Consider the following 22,141-nt stretch of genomic DNA (forward strand, 5'->3'; position numbering starts at 1 on the left):
CAAACGGGAGTTCTTTGTGCCTGAGGCAGGCCCAGACAGTTCTCTCCTCCCTGGGATTACACAGGAATTCTTCATTATCAGCTGCATCATTTGCAGTGGGTTCTGCAGTGCTGGGAGATTCTGAGGCTCTTTGCAGGCTGAGCTTCAAGGCACAGATCTGGTATTAAGGAGCTGCAGTCAGCACAAAGCTGTATTTCTTGATAAAGGAAAAACTCAAAAAAAAAAAAAAGGTGATCGTGGCCTGATTGATGCCACTTCATTTGCATATGCCCACTAGCAGCACTTTGGTTAATTAACACGTATTTTGTGTCTGTAGATGAATATGGAATAATGGCTTTGGGTATAAATTTCAGCACTGAACAGGTTCACTTCCCTCCTTCTGTATTTCCTGTGTAAATAAGACATCATAACTCCCTGGAAGGTGGTGACACATGACAAAAGCCAAGAAGGATGTACTTGTATTTTAAAGCCAGATGAGTTAATTAGCTCATAAAACGGAAGCACTCGTTGGAGGGACGGGGATGAGCAATACCACCTTCTTCCAGGGAGAATTTAATTCTGGGAATATTAACCCTTATGGCTCAGGTTCAGTCCAGAGGCCTCGATCCAGAACTTCACTTAAGCAGGTGAAATAGTGCCCCAAAATGGAAAGGGCTGCCCAGGTGCCTGGGAGTTAAGTGCTCTGCTGGATCCCAGCCTGGGCAGTCAGAGGTGGAATTCAATTTCATTTTCTGATCTGCTTCCTGCACCAGCAGCTTCCACCCAGCTCAGGCAGAGATAGGAAACACTGCTCCAACCCCAGTGCAGAAAAGCCCCAATAGATCCTTCAGTTCCATGGCATCCAGTGCCTCAGTGGTCGAGTTTTTAGGCAAAGCCAAGGAAGTTTGAGTGAACCACTGAGTCCTTATGGAATTTGAGGCAGGATAGGGCTGGGGGGTGAGCTCCAGCAGGAGGAGGCAGCCGAGGAGGTCAAGCGGCAGCATCTTCCCAGCTGAGGGACTGCTGAGGAAACCCTGGAGTCAGGAGAGGGATAAAAGAGGTTAAACACCTCTCAGGCCTTAGGCAGAGGTGCATCAGAGCCATCAGATCAGCCCTGAGCCAGCAGTCTGGCTGTGAGTAAGGAATCACCTCAGAGCACAGGAAGTTCACCGCTGTGAGGGAGTTCCTTTCCCAGGGAGCTCCGCCTGGGAATGCTGCTTGGAAGGATTCCCACAGAGCTCCGTTGGGATCACGAGGACACTCCAGACAAGGATAAATGCACAGGGAAATGCCAATCCTGTCCAGCTGTTCCCACTGTTACCTCAGGGGTGCTCAGGGCAAGGCTCAGTGGTGTCACATCGAGGGACACGCTGCTCATGGAAGGGAAGGGGGGATTTTCCAGGATGGCTGGAGGAGATAAGGGATGAGTTCCTGCTAAATTTGGCTGGGAATTTTCTCCTCCTTGTTGCACTGAAGCAGTCCCTCAGGTCTGGGAGAACTGTGGGAGAAGGGAGCCAGTGAATGTGAGAGGACCAAGCAGCTGCTGCTCCTGAGCACTGCCACGGATCCTGGCAGAGCCCAAGGATGCCAATGCCTTCCCTACACACAGGAGGTGCTGCAATTCCTACCCCAACCAAGCTTCAGGCACACAAAATCCACCTGGACATGGCAAACCAGGCCCAGCAAGCTCAAGGATTTGTCTGGATCAGAGGGAGCCACAGGCTGGACGTGGCATGATCCAACAGGGATCTTCCAGAGCCTTTCCTGAAGCCTTGGAGCCAGGCAGGATTGTGCAGCCAGAGTTAAACTCCTGCTCTGCACTCCAGGCACGTGGAGCTGGTGCCAGCAGTGGGAGCATGCCCAGCCACACCTCGGGCACAGGGCAGGAGCAGGGACTGGAACACAAACCCTGGGCTGCGTTTGGGGAGTGCTGGGGGCTGGGAGTGGCACGATCCATCCAGCCTGGCCCTGGGCTGACAGCAAACACAGGGCTCCAAAGCACCCCAAACCCAGGGATTTGGGTGTCCAAGGGGGATGCAGGAGGAGCTGCTGGGTGCTGCAGCCGCAGGGGATGGTGGAGGAGGCAGAAAGGCCTCCCTGAATCTGGAGCGCAGCTGCCTCGCTCCAGGGCCGGGGCAGTGTCTGGTCACTGTCTGACTGTTGTGTCACCGTCGTTCCCCGCTGGCTCCGCAGGGCTGGGATGGATGTGGGCAGGGAAATGCTGTCAGTCTGTTCCCTGCCATCCCAGCAGCCTTCCAGCTGCGTTCCCCTGGCCAGGGGCAGTTCCGAGGAGAAGGAAACGCAGCTTAGCCAGCTCTGAGAGCCTCGACTGCAGCGAGGGCCCGTGGAAAACAGGGGGTTGTTTGTAAAAATGAACAGGTTTGACCTCAAAGTCCTTGAGAGAGGACGACAGCAAAGCCTCACAGAGACCCCAAACACACCAAAAGCTGCCTGGGAATTTTTAACTCCAAGGTTCTGGGTTGAAAATCACAGGAGTGGAACAGCATTGATTACATCTTACCAGGGATAATCCTCAAGCTTAGGAGAAATCTGGAGTCAATGAAGAGAGACTCTCATCCCTGGAAAAAGCCAGCACTCAATGAGCCAGGGCTGCTCCTGCCCTGCCTGAGTCACCAGACACCAGAAGAGGGATAAAACCAACTTAGTGGCTCTGGCAGAGGTGGGAAGAGACCTGTGTGTCCCACAGCCCCAGCAGGTGCATCACAAGTGAGTCTGCTTGTAAAAAAGGACAGACAAAGAGACAAAAAATTCCCTTTGCTCTGCAGTCATGCCAGGCAGGGAGCTTTCCAAAGGCTTTAGGAATGTAATGGGATGAAAAAATGCCTCACGCCTCCCCTCAGTTCATTACGAGCCTCATTTCTTGGTGGGTAGCTCCATGTCACATTTTCCTCAGCATTTCCCAAGAGTGGTTTTTTGTCAGAAGACAAAAGTCAGTTTTGCTGGGAGTTGGATTTTAGGGAGAGACAAGCCTGGTTTTTCTGGTTTCTGGGGTAATTTCTATCCCAGACACTGCAGCACACGCACAGAGTGAATGTGCTGTTGCTCACCTTGCATGGGGAGGAGTGAGGGCAGATTTCAGTGCTTGTTCCAGGCACCCAGGAATGCTTTGGAGGACAGTTGTTCTCCAGGGAGAGCAGCTATAAAACACCTTCCAGAGGGCCTAACTTTGCTGCAGCTCAGCAATTCCTCACCCAATCACAGCCTCCAGGCACTTGGGGAGCCAGGGCTGCTCCAGCTCATGCATCATCCCTGCAGTAATGAGATCTCAGGGCTGGAAATGGGGCCGTGGCCCAGGCAATGGGACAGGAAGGGCTGGCCCAGGGGGCCGATAAAGAAGGGAAGCAGTGTGCCTTGCAGGATGCTGGGCAGGATGGAATTGAAATGATTTATTTCCCTGCTGGCACCCCCCGTGCCAGCTCCTGTTGCAGGGAAGTCCCTGAGTCCTCCCCACACCAGCACGGAGCGGCTGGGGACAGGTCCTGGAAGGGGCAGCACTGAGGGATCCCTGGGGATGAGATGGAGGGATTCCTGAGCATGCCAGCCTCGGCTCCCAGGGAACAAAGGACATGGCCTCAAGCTGCACCAGGGGAGGGTCAGCTTGAACATCAGCAGGAATTTCTTCCTGGAAAAGGCTGCCAGGCACTGGAACTGCCCAGGGAAGTTTGGAGTCCCCATCCCTGGAGGTGTCCAAGGACGTGGCACTCTGGGGGAAACTGCAGACTCAGCACCTCCTTTGCCACCTCCTTCCCCACAGAGGATGGAGAGCTGGAAGCCCAGGAGAAGTTAAAGGGATGGAAGTCATGCCCAAGAAACACAGCATGGGATGGAAAACCAAAAATGAACTGTCCTGGGTGCACTGGAGGTGCCTTTGGTGTCCCCAGCCTGGGTGTGGGCAGGGGTGACAGCACCTGCTGGAGGAGCAACCTCAGTGCAGAGTCAGTGAGAGCCAAACCCTCCAGCAGGGGAAATTCAAACCTCCCCAAAGTTCAGTGGGAAGAGCAACCTGGATGAGTTCTGCTGAGCAGGAGGAGCAGAGTCCGAGCAAAGCTGAGCACGGTGGGAGCTCCCTCAGGGTTTGGGTGCCATTTTCTGAAACCCCTGGTAGAGGGCACAAACAAACCAAACTCTGCCAAGCCAGGAACCTGCCCGCCCCTCGTCCTGCTCCCCACAGCCCAACAGCCACAGCGATGCTGTGCCTGCTCTGCACATCTGGATTTCACCACCCAGGCCCCTGGGTAGGCTCTGACCATGGCCCAGTGTTAAACCAACCCCTGACAAACCCCAACCACTGCCTGCCAGAGGCACCAATCCCATGAAAATCCATAAGAAGCTGACACCTGCCAGAGTTTCAAGTGACAACGAGGCATGGCTGAGTCCTGAAATGGATTTCTTCACCCACCAGTGACTCTCACACGGTTATTGCACGGGCAGAGCCGTCACATTTCCCAGCAAAGATGATCAGTGTCTTCCCAGCATAAAAATCAACTTGTCAGGGACAACAGGAGAATCAGCTGGGGTGAAAATATCAGTCCCTTCTCCCTCCCCCCCCATCCCATCTGCCAGCAGATAACAGGGGTGACAAATCCTTTGCTATCAGGAGGGAGCGAGCCGGGAGCCTCCTCCATCCCCTTCCCAAGGAGGGACAGCCACAACCCCCAGCTCCTCCTGCTCAGAAACAATCCAAACACGGCTCCATCTCCATGGAGAAGGCTGGGATGAAAAGCATTTTACCAGTTTAGAAAATGAGAGCAGAGCTTCAGCTCAAGCACCCTCAAGCACCCACCGTAAATCCTGAGCTGACAGCTCAGATGCCAAACCTCGGGGCTAAACTCACACTTGTGCTGATTCCTGCTCTTAAAATAAATGCAGGCAGTGATTGGATATTGTTCAGGGGTGGAAATATTTCTTCCAACCACGCCACAATCAGTCTGAAGAGCAAAATCTCCTCTAACAGGGGTCCAGGTACAAATAAACAGATGGAGGTTGTGTATTCCTGGTGTATCAGTGTTTCTAGGAGCTTTTCCAAGGTCAGTCCTACCCTGACTCTGATTTTCCTCCAAATTAACTTGATTTTTATTTGGAAACATCCTTAAGCCCCAATTTCTAAGTGGATTTTGGTGTCTGACAGATAAAATACTTACACAATACTGGTCTTGAGTTTATATCGTGGGCAAGTTTGGGTTGTGGGGTTTTTTGTTTGATTGTTTCAACCTCTTTTGATGGGGTTTTTTTGATGTTTGCTGATCTGCAGGAATCTGCAAGGTCCCAGCAAGGCATCAGCAGGTCTGGGGTAGCTGCTCCATGCCCTTTGTGCCTGGAGATGGAGGAGGGAGAGCTGATCCATTCCCACACAGCTTCATCCCACAGATCAGGCCGGGCCAGCTGCGACTCCCATGGCTGATAAATAAAACTTCTCCAGGTTTAGTGGTTCCCCTGTTGCTTTTCCCACATCTTGCTCCAACTCCAGCATTTCTTTCCCTGATAGGTGAGCACAGGGTTTCATTCCCTGCTGGAGGGAGTCCAGCTCGGGGGTCCCAGCACAGGAAGGAAGTCCAGGGGAAGCCCAAGGGGCACCTCTGCTCTGGAGCCAGGCTGGGAGAGCTGGGGGTGCTCACCTGGAGAGGAGAAGGCTCCAGGGAGAGCTCAGAGCCCCTTGCAGGGCCTGAAGGGGCTCCAGGAGAGCTGGAGAGGGACTGGGAACAAGGAATGGAGGGACAGGACACAGGGAATGGCTTCCCAGTGCCAGAGGGCAGGGCTGGATGGGATATTGGGAAGGAATTGTTCCCTGGCAGGGTGGGCAGGCCCTGGCACAGGGTGCCCAGAGCAGCTGGGGCTGCCCCTGGATCCCTGGCAGTGGCCAAGGCCAGGCTGGACATTGGGGCTGGGAGCAGCCTGGGACAGTGGGAGGTGTCCCTGCCATGGCAGGGGGTGGCACTGGATGGGCTTTAAGGTCCCTTCCACCCCAAACCAGTCTGGAATTCTGGGATTCCCCTCCTGCCCACAGCCCCACTTGAACATCCCCTCCACTGGCTCTGCCTCATCTCCACCTGGCCAGTTTTGGGAAGACCACAGCTCCTCAGGGATGTCCAAAGAGTGGATGTTTGAACAGTACATGGGCCCCAGAGAACAAAATCCCCGGGAATTCTACCCAAAGCCTTCAGCTGGCCCAGGGCACGTTCCCTCCCTCCCTCCCTGCAGCCAGGGGTGCCCACACCTCCTGCAGCCAACCACAGAGCAGAGCTGGGGAGGCGCCTGCAGCAAACTCCCCTTGTGCTGCCCCAAGCCCATCCCTCGGAAACCGGAGCGGATTTGTTCCCACACGCCCCAGAAAAGCCCTTTCCTGCAGCACCCGCAATTCCATGACTAATTCAGTCTCCTCAAAGTGAGGTGGGCAAAAAGCCCACGAGGAACTGGATTCATCCCTGCCTCCTGTGAACCCTGAAAGCCTAATAAAGCCTCATGAATAAATTACAGGCTTTTTCAAACAATGCATCATCCTGGATCCCACCACGCTCCACATCCCGCATCCCCCAGCGTGCCAGGAGAGGTGACAGTCCCTGGGAATGCTGGAATTCACACCAGGCACTGATGGACAGGGATTCTGGATGCAGCCTGTGTCAGCTCCCTCTGCCTGCACCCGGACTTGAATTCATTAATCAGAAGCACTGAGAGGGAGACGTTGGAGGATGATCAAAATCCCACAAACCCCATTTCCACGGACATGTGGCAGAGGCAGAAAGTGCCTCCATTATAAAAATAAATTCCACCCTAAGCAGGGATGTTTCTTCCATTTTGGTGACAGGCACTCCCTATTTTTTAGATATAAGTTCCTTGCAAGCCCAAACCCAGCCCAACCTCCATCCAACAATGGAACAGTGCCCCCATTACACTCCCACCCACCACTCTCCATGGCAATTCCATGCAAAGCCTCATGGAGCCTGAGCTCCCAGTCAGGCTGGCAAGGCCAGTCTGTGCTTGCAGTGCATTTACTTTTATAAAAACAGAGGAGAAAAAAACCCAAATAAAACCAAAGCCTCTTTCTCCCAGCTGGCAGCTCTGCTGTCCTCCCTCTGCTCCCACCCACGGGAACCCTCTGCTCCCATGGGCTGCCCAGCCCTCACCTCAGGCCCCCAGATGCTGGAAGAGCTGCTTGCCCTGAACACCCTCACTTGGTTTCTTCCCAGGAAGAGACTGCAGAGTTTTATGGAGAATACAAGCAGGAAGAGAAGGATTTGATTCTCTGGATGCGGAGAGAGTCAGGATCCCGTGTGGAATTCAAACACACTTTTTGACAGCTTTGCTTTTGTTCTTTTGCTCTCAATATTTCAACAATGAACAATCATACTGATACCAACTAAACAGGCAGGAGGTTTGTCCCATTTAAATGCCACTACATCTCTTTTGAGGGTTTCTGAAATTGAGAGGACAGAGCCGCAGTACTCCTGGGAGGATCGATGTCCCTGCCAGGGCAGGGGGTCACTTTTGCCTGAAGAGCTGCAGGAGGAGGCTCTGATTGCTGAAATCACCTTTAACAACAACTTGTTGTACCCCTTTATTTCCAAAGCTGCACATGGAGCACTCAGGAAAGGCTGGGAGAGCTGGGATTGTTCAGCCTGAAGAGGAAAAGCTTTGAGGTGACCTGACTGTGGCCTTCCAGGACCTGAAGGAGCTACAGGAAAGCTGGAGAGACACTTTGGAAAGGGCTGGAGGGACAGGACACAGGGAATGGCTTCCCAGTGCCAGAGGGCAGGGCTGGATGGGATCTTGGGAAGGAATTGTTCCCTGGCAGGGTGCCCAGGCCCTGGCACAGGGTGCCCAGAGCAGCTGGGGCTGCCCCTGGATCCCTGGCAGTGCCCAAGGCCAGGCTGGACATTGGGGCTTGGAGCAGCCTGGGACAGTGGGAGGTGTCCCTGCCCATGGCAGGGGGTGGGATGAGATGGAGATCCCTTCCCACCCAACCATTCCATTATTCCATGATTCCCGTGCCTGGGAATGCCACTGCATCTGCTCCATGCACATAAATCCCCTGGCTTGGCAGCACCAGAGATCTGCCCTGTTGGATCTAGAGGACAAATTCCGAGGGAAAAGTCTGGGATATAAAGAGGAGATGCCACACTTTTCTTCTGGAAATACTTCTAAAGATCCACCCTGACCCTCAGCCCATTTAACAGCAGCAGTAAAAGCAGCTCAAGTCAGTCGTAAACCTCAAAGGGATCCCTGAATTGTGCTTGACTTAATGAATCCAATAATCGATTCCTGCTGCACAAATAAGGTGTGGGATGGATCAGCTAATAAGCATTCTCAGTTAATTGCTTTCTTCAAGTGACAATTTGTACAAATGATACCATCAAAGTAGTAATAATATCCCTATTGATTAAATTAATCTCGAAAAGACAACTCAAATAACTTTAATTAGCAATGCATGACACCAGCACGAAATGCTCTGAAAAGAACCTTGCAGCCCATCCCAGAGCTTGAAATCGTGGCAGCAGCCACGGCACAGACTTTGGCATCTTTAGTCCAGCAGATACACACAATTTCATGGAGCATCTTCAGGGAATGTCTGTAAGTAACCATGGAGAGCCACGGCTGCTCCCTGCAGAGCACAGCCAAGGCACAGGGCACAGGCTGCCTCCCCCCTTAATCACACACTGAAAACCACAAACAGCTCTGGAAGAAACAACAACTTTTCAATGGAAGGAGCAGGAATGGGGAGTGAAGTCTCTGTGCCAGAATTCCCACCTGGAGCTGCTGGGGACCCACAGCAGCAGCAGCACTGTCAAGCCATGAGAATTGGGCACCAGGTTTATGAAATCAGAGCAGAAACCCCTTCAAACAGAAAAGGGCTAAAGAGCTGGCCCAAAGCTCATTCAGAGAGAGCAGGAGGAGCAGGGCCAGGAGAAGGGGACGCAGCACCCACGGCACCCACAGACCCCAGTGACCCCACAGCCTCCCCAGGAGGGCAGGGGAGCCTCGAGCAATGGAACTGTGGAATCCCAGAGCGCAGAGAGCCCAGAGCCACGCTGCGAATGGGACCGACAGGGCTCTTCCTTTAAGGGTTTTTAGGGGGTTTTAAGAGGCTCCTGCAAGGACTTTCCTCATTCTGCTCACTGAACTCGGCACTGACAGAAACACAAGGCCCAGGTGTTTCCCCTCAACAGGCACAGTGCAGCTCATTTTACACCATGTATGGAATCATGGAATTCTTTAGGCTGGAAAATTCCTCTGAGGTCTTTGAGTTCAACCGTGCCCCCACAGCACTGCCAAGGCCACCAGTGGCCCATGTCCCCAGGTGCCACATCCCCACTGTTAAACCCCTCAGGGATGGGGGCTCCCCCACCCTGAAGCACATTAATAAAACAGGACCCTTTACAGGGCTTTGGCCCTTCCAGGTTAGTCCAGCCCAACCCTCTCAATTCTTTATCTCATTATGGTTTTCAGATTCCTTGATTGAATTTCCTGTGACAGGGTTAGCTTCTGCTTTTGCCTGAAACACTCCACATTTTCCACCTCCTTCTTGTGGCCTTGATGAATTCATTGTTTCATTTTTGTTCTTTGGGCAGTTCTGGCTTTAGATTTTTTAGATATTTTGGTGCCAAAACCACTCCCAGGACTTGAGGTGAGGCTGCACCAGTGCAGAGCAGAGAGGGACAATCACATCCACAAAACATTTAAAAAGCACCCAGGATTCCCAGAACGATGATGGAATTTGCTCCATCATACAAGCAAAGAAACACTTCCTGCATTTATATTCATCCAGGAATCACTGAAACAACCAAGGAACCCCCAAATTACTTCTGGGACTCTAGACAGCCTCTTCTCAGGCAAAACAGCAAAACACCCCCAAAAAGGCTTCATAATTTTCTATTCACTGATCCTTAAAAGGATTTTATTAATAAAGAGTCCTTCTTTACCACTGTGCCACGAGATCTTGGTCACTAAAGGAGACACTTACACAGAGACTGATTTCTGGAGCTCGAGAATCTTTAAAATTCTACTCTGTGTGGTCTTACAAGGCAGGTTTTTAAGTATTTTGGCTCTCAAAACCACCCATAATTTAAAAACCTTGACCAGAACCCACAGCCAGAGTGGGAAAAGGTATCGCTTAGAAACTCAAGCTTGGGAAAAGTCAAATTGGGGAAGAGAAGGATTCTTTTTTTTCCAAAAGGATATTTATTGGCCTTATTAAAAAATCCAGCACGTGAAAAAGAAGAGGACAAATGCTCACCACTTTCTCTGAGACATCGATCTGATTTTTCCAGTTAAGAAGCCACTCTTGAGTGAAATGCCCCCAAACCAGGCAAATGAGCTGAATTACTGTGAGAAGAGCAGCTCCACGATGAGACCAAAAATCCCAAATCCACACAAACCAGGAGAGCCACAGGAGGAGCTGGGTTTGGAGAGGGATCTCTCCAGCCCCACTGCAGGATGAGCAGGAATCACAAGGAGAGGAGCTCTGTGGCACATTTAGAGCCTTCAACTTCCACTCCCTTGTTTAAGTGAGGTTATTGCTCCTCATAGCCAACAACAACAGATTTCTGAAGGTTCCTCTGCCTTGCCAGCAAAGCAAATATCCTCTGGTAAATCTCGGAGCTGAACAATGATTTTTCATTTTTACAACAGCACAATCAATGCAATTTCCCTAGTTAGAAGTCTCCAGCCTCCCCCTGTGAGCTCGTTAATGCACGAGTGTTGCACTCCAAACCATGCCTGGGAGAATCTCGGCAGACTCTGCCATCCTGGGTTGCTCTGAACACGGAATTCATCGCTGATGAATCACTTCAGTGTGTGTAAACACTCGAATCACTAAGCCAGATCTAATACTGTACACAGTAATCAAGGGATGGTGTCGGGGCGGCGGCACTGAGGCAGCTCTGAAATCCTGGCTCGTAGAGTTTTGATGCCTTTTCCTGGTGTTAAAATCAAGAGTCATACACAGTTAGAAGGCGAAAAGGGATTTTACCTTGGTATTTATTTTAAGGATCCTTAGGTCCAGGTCATGTGCATCGAGATGCAGCCCACCGAGTGTGTGTGCCCCCCCAACATTTGGTATAACATTATAGGTGTTACTAATTAGCAGATCTATCCAAGATTCCCCAGTGAGAGGCTCAAGTGAGCTCCCCTCCCCAAGGAACCTTCCCCTGGATGGTTCTATCTTGGTTTACAGAATGTGTTCTGGAGAGCACCTTGGGCTCTGAGGCACACTGATCCCTGGCTACGAAGCTTCTAAAATGTTGAGTCTCTTAGCTTGACAAACAAGTCCAAGAATGTAGGCAAAAAGCACCAGGAATACAGAAGTTGTAAAAAGGTATAACAGGGGTATAAAAGAAAAGGCAAAAATATTCATGGCATCAGTTTCACTGCTCAAAGCTGTTCAAAGCAGGTTCTGTGCTTGTGAACGCATTTTATTTGCAGATGCTAAATGCCTGGAAAAGATCTGCAGGCTTTGTGTCTTCCTGAGACACTCACAGTAGTCTCAGCACCCCCAAACGCTGCTCACCCAACCGTGTTTCTCCTGGTATTTAAGATCCCTGCAACTTCCAGCAACACTGTGGCAGCACAGCCAGGTTCAAGCTGGAAATGCCCTTTCATTTCAGCAGCTTTTTGCGTCAGGTCAGACAGATTAAAATCCAAGGCAAAAAATTAAACTCACCCCTAAAACCAAGTCATTTTTCTCCCCTGAAGTGAAATTAAAATGCTGTGAATCCCATCACCTCCCAGCTCCCCTGAAGGATTCCAGTAACTGTTCAGGCCAACTCAGTAAGAGCTTTGGGTTCCTTACAACACTGTGAGGTGACATTTTTGCTGCCCAGGTGGCACAAACCTTGATGCCCAGCTCGATGTTCTCCCCTCCGTACACGTCCATGCCGGGGTCCAGCAGCCCGATCTCCCCGAAGAATTTCCTGTTCACCACGAACGAGCAGCCGATCATGGCCGGGGTCCTGCACCGGGAGAAACCACAGGAATGCACAGTCAGGGACGTTTCCCAGCCCTTACTGGGCTCATTTCTGCAAAGCTGCTGGGTTCAGGTGCTTCCCACCACTGGTTATCCCAAAGACTTTGTGGAAGTGAGTGAGCTCTGTGCCTTTGAAGACATTATTTTACCAGTGCAATCAAATTGTCCAAAATTTTTACCATTGCCATGAATTGCCCAAAATCCAAGCGCATTTCAAAATGGAGAAAGGGTTTTCCTGGGGTTAAATTCTGGAGGAGCACTCATTTGTGGCTTTGCTGGAAATCCCTTGGGGTGTCTGTGGGCAAGGGCACAAGCTCTGCCCATAAACAAGGGAAATACAATAATGCCCTTTCCTTTCTCTGACGTCCAGCATGGAGTAGATTTTAGGATGGAATCTACTTTTTAGGGTATTCCAGGAAAGAGGGTTTCCAGTTGGAATCACAAAGGAGCCATCACTGCCAGCAACAAGCTCGCTGCAGATTTGCAGCAGCAAATCCTTTAAGAACTGTTTGCAGAACCATCTGTGGGGTCACTTCCCAGCTGCCCCAGTACCAGCAGGGCTCTGGGTTTGGGATCAAGGTGTCACATCCATCCTGCACCTCGTGTGCTCCAGCTCAGAGCTCTCAGCTCACACTGCAGGAGTGAGGAAGCTGGGAGCACCCATGGAATAGCCCACAGAGGGAGGACACACACAGTGCTGGGGTCAATCTGTCATAACTGTGCGATTTTAAGGACGTTATAGAGGGCTGTGGTTCCTAATGACCCTCATTACTTGCAAGCCCCTGGACCAGCTCTCCAGCTGCCACAGCTGCCCTGAGATGAGGATGCAGTTGTGATTCACACACTCTGAGATCACAGAGGGCTGCCAACCCTCTCCCTAAAACTGCACTTTGCCCAGAGCCCAGCGCTGAACAATCCCGAGCGGTTCTGCTTGGGCTGCTCGGGGGCACTCAGCTGCTGCTGCCGTGGTCTGTGTTTGTTTGCTGTGCAGAGTTTGCCCCTGGCATGTTCCCTGGGCTAAAACAGAAACACGAAAAGCTATAGGAGAAAGGTTCACGAAGGATGTCTGCACTTCAGGTGGCTCCCTTGAAAGCTGTTTATTGCATAGGTGAAGTTACAGCAGCTCAGGGAGTGGGTATCCAGAGCCAGCCCTACAGCTGCCAGCTCCAGCTGTGGGCAGACCTGAAGCCGCTTTCTGTTCAAGTTACAAAGCATCAGATACTTTTCTTTGCAGCGTGTCTTAACACATAACAACCCATAAGCACCACACACAATACCTTTACATTTGCCTAGAGCCTATCATAGCTACTATCATCACCATATTATAGTCATTATTATCCAATCACAAGAGTAAGTTACAATTTAAGCTTCCAGTGGAAAATTCTTAGACCTCTCTTCTTCTTGCTACATCAACATTTCTTGTTTGCCTGCCATATCTTTCTTTTTGGTAAAGACATGTTTTCTATTGACTTATGCTCTTCTTGAGACTTATTTACTTGGTGAAAAACATGTCTTTGTTTGTAGTCACATACCTTTGTTCTAATCATAAAAATCTCCTTCCAACTCATCTCCAACCTTTGCCTTCTCAGTTACTCAGCGATCTCTGTTTCAGCAAAACATCCTTTATTCTATATCAAAACTTGCTTTCATTTCTACCTCATCCCCAGTTTCTACATTCAGAGATCTTTCTGTCAAGCCTACACACCTGTGAAACTTTCTTACCAAACTTTCATCCTCCCCAACAAAAAGCACTCTCCCGTTTGCCGGCTGCTCTCTGAATCCATGCTGTAAAGGGAAAACCCAGGGATCCACCGAGTCCAGCAGCGAGCTGCCAATGAATTTTACAGCGAGGTCCTGCCAGAGTTTGATTTTTTTGGGGAGTTCCAGGACTCCCCTGCCCACCCTGAGCTCCGAGCTCTGAGCAGGGGGATGGGATGGCCCTTGGCAATCCCCCACCACCCAGGAATGCCTGCTCTCCAGAGGGAAGCTGCAGAGGTAGGAACGGGGCAATAGGATCCTGTGTTTCCACAGCAGCCCCCAAATCCTGCCTCAAAGCCCATTCCAGTCCTGTCCAAGGCTGGACTAAGCAGGTCTGGCCTGCAGAGGTGGAGAACAGCCCCAAATTCACCCAGCCCTGGCTCACAGACAGCAAGGCCCAGGCTCCAGCTCTCCATCTGCACCTCACACAGTGCCCAAATCTGCCACAGGAGTTCTTGGGGTCCCCGGGGCAGCCCAGGGCTCAGTAATTCCAAGGATTTCACAGCTCAGCTCCACCAAGAGCCACCAAACTCACCTTGGTGCAAACCATGAGCTCTTTGGATGAAAGCTTCTGCCCACTTTAATATTATTATTTATAGACATTTTAATTCTTCTAATAGAAAGTAGAAGAGCTGGGTGCTGCCGCCACGTTAAATTAGCTCCAATTGGAATCCATCAGAGGGTTTTTCCAATAGATTTCTTCCCTGACAGCTGGCTCAGCCTTCCTTCCATGGAGCAGGATAATGTTTCATGGTTTGCTGCCACGCTGGTACTTAAGATTTCAATTCTCTTGCTTTATTTGTAGCAAGATAACTGCCATTAACAGAAACAATTCCTTCTGAAATGATAACCACCTTACAGATGCCAAATCTAATAGTTCCATTATCCTAGATTACCTCCTGGAATTTAAGAGAAGGGAAAATTGCTCTGGTTTTTTCCAGAGTATGAACAACCCAGTTCATCTCTTCCACCAGGAATAGGTGTGGAAACCTCTGACTTCTCCAGTCAAAACCTGTTAGAGGCACTCAGAGAAGAGGCAAAAGCCAGAAAAAGAATCCAGGTGAAAGTTTCAGACAAAGGAAATTGCATTTTGGACCCAATAATGTGGATCACTGGGAACTCTCAACCAGGTAAATGAGCTTTTCTGGGCTGGAAACAGCTCAGGAGCCATGAACAGGAGCTGTACCCTGAGAGGGCTTCTCTCATTGTTTTTATAAATCATGGAATGGATTGGGTTGGAAGGACCTTAAAGCCCATCCCATTCCATCCTGCCAGGGGCAGGGACACCTCCCACTGTCCCAGGCTGCTCCCAGCCCCAATGCCCAGCCTGGCCTTGGGCACTGCCAGGGATCCAGGGGCAGCTACAGCTGCTCTGGGAATTCCATCCCAGCCCCTCCCCACCCTCCCAGAGAACAATTCCTTCCTGAGACTTCACAACATGACTTCACTTTATAAAGCACAGAGCCACCAATCCTTCCTAAAATTCTGCTGGAAGCAGCTTAACTGGAATTTAGCAACTTCACGTTTTCCTCTTTCCCATTGTGCTGCACATCTTGTTCCAGCCCAGGACACCGGGAAGCTCCCAAGGCACCGCTCCTGGTCCCTCAAGCAATCCAAATTAAGTGCTCCATTCTCCTCTCTAACAATGCCTCCACATTAAATAAATGAGGAATCCAGCAGCGCTCAACAATTTCAATAAAAACACCATTTGATTTGGTGGTAAATCCTTCAAAAAGGTGGCCGCTGACAATAACGGATCGCTCATCCCCAACGAAATAATGGCCTGCAGACAAAGAGCTGATAAAGCCTCTTGTTCCTCTGCCCCTTAATTAAAAGCATTAACAGAGCTTGTTTTTAAAAATCATCCAGCTCAGCCGAATGTATTTTTATTTGTCCCCACAGCTATTCTCCCTGCAATGAGAAAGGAAAAGCAGAAGTTGGCAGGGAGGAAGAGCAGAGATGTCGGGCAGAATTCTTGGGTTTGTATCCAGAACTCCACAGTGTTCCTTCCTTGCCATTCTTTTGGTTGGTTCCTCTGTAGAACAAGTGAAGGAAGGTCAAGAAGAGCAGCTTTTATGAAATATCCTCCTCATGGATCTCTAAATAAAGATGATGGAGATACAGGGAAAAACGTTTATCCTGCTCTATTAAGTTACTTTAATGCTCTTCCTTTCTTTAGCTCACAGTTATCATCTAATGATTAAAAAGTCTCAAGGAGATTGCTCCTTCAATTTGAGGAAATTAATTTTCCCCCACAATTGGATTTGGTTTCCGATTTTACACTAAAGAGCAGGTTATAAAATATGTAGAAAAGAGATATTAAAAAAGTAATTAGTGGTTTTACCATTGACTGCAAGAGGCTGAGAACACACTGGAAGAACTTCCAGGGTGTCCAATTCCTGTTAAATTGCTGCTGCTTTTAATAAACTTGGATCATGGAGTTGCTCACCTTCCACACCACAAGGCACTGCCCCACAGTTGGGACATTGGGACAGTCCTTTACCTGCCCAGAAGAAAGTTCTTGGTCCCTCTCCCAACCCTGCCATTCCTAATTTAACACACTCAATTCACACAATTCCAGTCAGGGAATCCTGGAATGGGTGGGGTTGGAAGGGACCTTAAAGCTCATCCCATTCCACCCCCTGCCATGGGCAGGGACACCTCCCACTGTCCCAGGCTGCTCCAAGCCCCAATGTCCAACCTGGCCTTGGGCACTGCCAGGGATGGGGAATCCATGGAATAACCTCTGCCAGGGCCTCCCCACCCTCCCAGGGAACAATTCCTTCTCAATATCCCATCTAAACCCACTTTCCATCAGTTTGACCCCATTCCCCTTGTCCTGTCCCTCCAGTTCCTGATGCAGGGTCCCTCTCTGCCTTCCCTGGGAGGGGCTCTGAGGTCTCCACACAACCTCCTCTTTCCCAGGCTGAGCAATCCCAGCTTTCCCAGCCCATCTCCATAGGGGAGGTGCTCCAGTCCCTTTATCAACTTCATGGCCTCCTCTGGCCTTGCTCCAACAGCTCCATGTCCTCCCCACACTGGGGACACCAGAACTGTGCAGGACTCCAGCTGGGGGCTCATGGGAACAATCCCATTTTCCATTTGGAGATTTCCCACTCCTATTGCCTCTCTGCACTTCCCTGATCCAGCTGGGGCTCACTGGTGGGACCCAGCATCTCAGCAGGAAACTCTGGGAGCCTCTGAGCTCCAGGGCTGAAATTCAACCAACTCACAATATGTAGAAAACATCAGGTAAATTATCAGATTAAAGCCCCTGGCTTTAATTAGTGGCCTATCCATGATTTCCCTGTTGACAGCAGGGAAGGGAAGAACACCACCTCCATTTTCAAGTGACACTCTGGGATAAAACACTGTATTTTCTCTTGGCCAGAGGCAAGATTAAGGAGCTGCTTGCAAAAGAAACAACTGCCAGTACTGTCCCCTCTGTGCTCAGGGAATAAATAAATATTTAAAAAGCCTGGGATGAGAAACATAGGTTTGTACAAGGGAATTATTTGTGTGGAAATGGAACACAAGGATGTGGCATTAGGGATTGACCCCTCTGCTGATCAAACAGGGACAGCCAGAGCCTGCCCCAGGCAGAATCCATCCAAACCCTCTGCTCCACTGGCAGCCAGCTGTGTCCTGGGAATCAGGGATGCCAGGATGGAGCCTCCAGCTCTGACTGCTCCTTGACCAGTCCAGCCACTGCAGCACCACACTGGGCCCAGTCTGAGCTCAGCAGGACAGCTCTGGGGGGGGCTGAGGGGCAGTATCCCTGCTGAGTGTCCCCAGGACACGCTGGAGCTGCCACCATGCCCAGGTGACATCCTGTGCTCAGGGCACCTGCAGCCAAGCCCTCTGCACAGCCACGAAGGAAAGCTCTGCTCCCTCAGGGCCTGGGGCAGAGAAAGGAGGAGGAGAGGAGCTGGAGGAATTTAAAAGTCACTGGGAAGCAGCAGGCCTGGTTTCCAGTGGCACTTGGCTTCTGGACCATCCACTCCCTTGGGAACTGTCCTGCAGAGCCTGACCTGGCCCCTGTGGTCCCTGGAGGGGGAGGCTGGGATGGGAGAGGTCGGGCAGAGCCTGGAGCTGGAGTGAGCCTGTTCCCTGAAATGGGATTGGACTGAGAGAAGTTCCTGCACAGGGAAATGGGGTCCAGCAGAGCAAACCAGAGACCCAGAGACAAAGCTGGCCCTGCCCATTGTCCCTCTCAGCTTCATCCCACTCCCTGTCCTCAGAGAGGGCTGGGCCACATCCAGGAGGCAACAGAGAGGGTGAGGATGAGGCAGAACGCCCCTGCCTGGCCCTGGCCCTCTCAGCCTTCTCCCCACGGGCTCCTCAGCCACAACCCCAAACATGTGGTGCCTCCATCCCAATCCTTCCTTACCCCATCACAGCTCCTCCCAACCCCAAACCCATGGTGCCTCCATTCCAACCCTTCCTCTTTTCCATCCCAGCTTCTCCCAATCCCAAACACGTGGTGCCTCCATCCCAATCCCTCCTTACCCCATCCCAGCTCCTCCCAACCCCAGACCTACAGTGCCTCCATTCCAACCCTTCCTTAGGCACTGGAATGGGCTGCCCAGGAAGGGGGTGGAGTCACCGTCGCTGGACGTGGTGCTCGGTGCCGTGGTTTGGTTGATGAGGAGGTGTCGGGTCATAGCTTGGACTTGATGATCTCAAAGGTTTTTTCCAACCTATTCAATTCTGTGATTCTGTGATTCCTCATTTCCATCCCAGCTCCTCCCAACCCTAAACAGTGGTGCCCCCATCCCAACTCTTCCTTACCCCATCCCAGCTCCTCTGAATCTCAAACACCCCGGGCAGGCAGGATGCATTCCGTGGAGCGGGGTTTGCTTTGGAAGTGACCTCAGCCTGTGGATTTCTGCGGGAAAGGCTGAGTGTCCGAGCCCAGGGCGGCAGCAGGAGGCGGCTGCTGGCACTGCCCAGGCAGGAGCCTGATGGCAAAAGCCCAGAATGCAGCGTCACACACAGAGTACGTGTCCAAAGGGGAATCACACCTTCCCTCTGCCTCCACTGTGGGACATGTCCATGCAGAGCAGGAGCTGGGAAGAGCCACGCTCCCAGCGCCCCTTCAGTGCCAGGGGAATGGAGAAAGCTGGACCTGTTTGCCAGGAATGTTCCTGAGGGAACGGCATCGCAGCCCCAGCAGCGTCGCTTCCTTCATCCCATCCCCAGGGCAGCATCTCCAAGAGCTGTTCCCCGAACGATTCCGGTGTCCCCGCCCCAGTGCCCCGGGTTAATTGTCTGTTTCCAGCGGGTTTATTTCCCTGCTAAGTACCACACAACCTGTGAAACAAATTAAAAATAAGAGATACCACATAAAAGAGATGCTGGATTGAATGGCTTCGCTGAATTTACTGGAGATTAATACCACTTAAACTTTGAATGGCAAGGAGGCTGTGAAAACTGGATTTTTAAAAAACCTCTTACATCTACCCATGCCTGTGACCTTGCTGAACACACATGTTCTCTGCCTGCTCTGGGACTTCAGGTGAAGCATTTAACTCCTTTATGCCTCTGTTTCCTCCTCTGTCAGGTGAGTCTAACACCTGGCTGCTCGTGAGAAAAAACATTTCTAAATCAGTTCAGTGCTTTCCCTGTTGGAATGCTGAATTCACTGCTGATATTGCCGTGGCTGCCAGACCCCTCAGGCTCTGGGGAGAAAAGCACTGGTGGTAACAACCTTCTGAGCAAGGACTGGCTGTTTCCCAGCCTTGCTGCCAACCCCAGCAGCATCCAAAACTGGTGCCCACCCCGAGCTCAGGCACAGCCTGGGAACCACTGCTGATTTCGATTTCCTCCTCCAAGCTCAACAGCAAAATTTCCCCTCCAAGATGAAAACTGCTGCCTCAGTCACTGCCTAAAGCCTTTTCCTTTCTGGTGTGTTCTAAAACCCCAAGGATGGCCCAGCACTGAGGATCCCTGGATGCTTGGACACCTCCTTCACACCGCAGGTGCTTTTGCAGGAGCTCCCCGATGGATGTGCTGCTCTAGGCTGCCAAAATGCTCACGTGCAGGGAGCAGCTGTCCCCAGCTCTCTGTGTTTTGTCACCTGAAGTGAAACTCCGGCCCCAGGATCAGGGCTGATCCCATTCCCACGGCAGGAGCCCTCATGCCAAATCCCATCCAGCTCTCACATCCATCCACCTCACAAAAGGCACCAACCTGGAAAAGCGTTCCAGGCTGAGAGCCATGAGCTGGGCTGAGCCTTGCCCAGGGCCAGGAGAACGTGCAGGAGGTGTTTGGGGCTGTTCTCCATCACTGCAAACAGCCCCAGGTGACATCTCCAGTGCTCCTGGTGCTCCTGTCCCCTCTGTCCCAGCAGGGGCAGCATTTGGGGGCTGCACTCTGAGTCCCAGAGTACAAACCCCAGAGAAGCCACCTTGGCCAAGTATCAGCAGTATCAGCAGTGAATTCAGCAGCTCCAGTGGGGAAAGCACTGAACTGATTTAGAAATGGTGTTTCTCACGAGCAGCCAGGTGTTAAACTCACCTGCCAGAGGAGGAAACAGAGGCACAAGGGAGTTAAATGCTTTGCCTGAACTTGGCCAAAGTCAATTTGATAATTTCCTTCAAATGGTGCTGTTGAGAAACAGAGGAAAGAGCTGCAGTGCCAGGATTGTCCCTCGGGATGAACTTGGAACAGGGCTGCTCGTTTGAGCCCATTTCCTGGCAGTTGCAGGAGGCACTCGGGGATACTCTGTCCTTCACTCTGGGGGGACCCTCTGGCACACAGGGATGGGTCCAGGTGCCTCCCCAGAACTCAGGGGGCTGAGGGTCCTTCCCACAGCCCCTGCAGCACATCTGCAAACATCTGCATGCCGAGGGTTTGACCCTTAATGGGCCCCATTTATCCACCAAGGCAGAACTGGGGGAATAACTGTGATCACTCACTGGGATTTATTAGGGACACTCCCACAGGAGAGGCCACACAGAGTCTCAGGCTTGGGGCTGAGATAAAGCAGAGCCAGATTTTCATTTGTGCACTGGCTCATACTGGAAGCCACTGAAAGATGCAAGAAAAACAATTCCCCTGCCTGGAAAGGCACTGCAGATCAAGGCAAGACACAAAGGGAGCCCAGATGAGCAGAGATGAGGAGTCAGGAAGGCTCAGTACCTGGTAAACCTGGTTTTATTTTCCCTCTGTGACTGGTCCCCTAAAGCTGTGCCCCTCAGAGCAGATCTGGAAATCGCTGTTCTCTTTGCCCCACACAGAAATGATCCAGCTCATCCTGTGAGCAGCCCCAGGAGCTGAGCCCCAGCCTGGGCTCCACCAGGAGAGGGATGTTCGCTGCTGTCTCATCAGTTAAAACGTAGTCACCAACAGGAGATAAAGCTCTGACAAAAGCGGGCAGTTTGAAATTCTGATCTGAGTCTGGAGGTGAGGAAATGCAGGTGTCCCCACCTGGGGATCCCTGCTCAGCAAAGCTGCTGCTCCAGAAATCAGTGCCATTCCTCTTTGAGTATTTTTATATTCAATACAAATATCTGTTTCCTTTCTATTGCACCTGATCTCTAGGGTTTGGTGAGGAGAGGTTGAAATGAGATGCTCTGCAAGGTTCCACCCTGAACCATTTTGGGACTCTCAGAAATAAAAGGCCACAAAATCTTTGCCCTTGCCAGAGGTGAAATCTCAGCACCCACGTTCTGTCACTGGGGGGTTCGAAACGGTGCGAATCCAAATCCTTAATGTGGGATTTATGATGAGACTTCACTGTCTCTCGAGGAGCTGGGGACTGGTTGGAAGGTGCTGCGAGTGTGAAAGCCCGGGTCTGGTGGGGCCCAGAGCTGGGCCAGAGTGGCTGCCAATTAGCACAAATGAGCTTCTAAACTACTTCTGGGGGCCTGGCAGGTAAGGAGAGCACACCCCCGTATTAACCACCCTCAGCAACCATGAATCATCAGCACCCAGCCCCGAGCAGAGCACCTCCTCTGAGCTCCTTGGGGGCTGCAATCCCATGGGAATTCTCCATTAAACTGGCAGTGTTTGCCTATGCAAAGAGGATAAAATCAGCCAGTGGCTTCAAAGTTCCCCCAGAAGTAGTTTAGAAGCTCATTTGTGCTAATTGGCTGCCCTGGAGGGATCTCTGCTGAGATAAGAGATTTGCAATCGCCCAGCAGAGATCCCTCCAGGGCAGGGGCTGGGCATACCCCACAATTGGCAGCCACTCTGGCCCAGCTCTGGGCCCCACCAGATCCGGGCTTTCACACTCGCAGCACCTTCCAACCAGTCCCCAGCTCCTCGAGAGACAGTGAAGTCTCATCATAAATCCCACATTAAGGATTTGGATTCGCACCGTTTCGAACCCCCCAGTGACAGAACGTGGGTGCTGAGATTTCACCTCTGGCAAGGGCAAAGATTTTGTGGCCTTTTATTTCTGAGAGTCCCAAAATGGTTCAG

General features: G+C 51.4%; 1 protein-coding gene across 1 annotated transcript in view; it reads right to left on the bottom strand.

Moving 5' to 3' along the window:
* GALNT17 (polypeptide N-acetylgalactosaminyltransferase 17) overlaps window positions 1–22,141 on the bottom strand; it is a 211,007-nt gene that overhangs the window by 58,439 nt on the left and 130,427 nt on the right. Inside the window, exon 6 of the mRNA XM_082294376.1 lies at window positions 11,825–11,942. Within this exon, the coding sequence (XP_082150502.1) occupies window positions 11,825–11,942 (118 nt within the window). The remainder of the gene's footprint in view (window positions 1–11,824; window positions 11,943–22,141) is intronic.

The sequence above is a fragment of the Coloeus monedula genome (assembly GCF_965178545.1).
Source record: "Coloeus monedula genome assembly, chromosome: 20".
NCBI classification, from domain to species: Eukaryota; Metazoa; Chordata; class Aves; order Passeriformes; family Corvidae; genus Coloeus; species Coloeus monedula.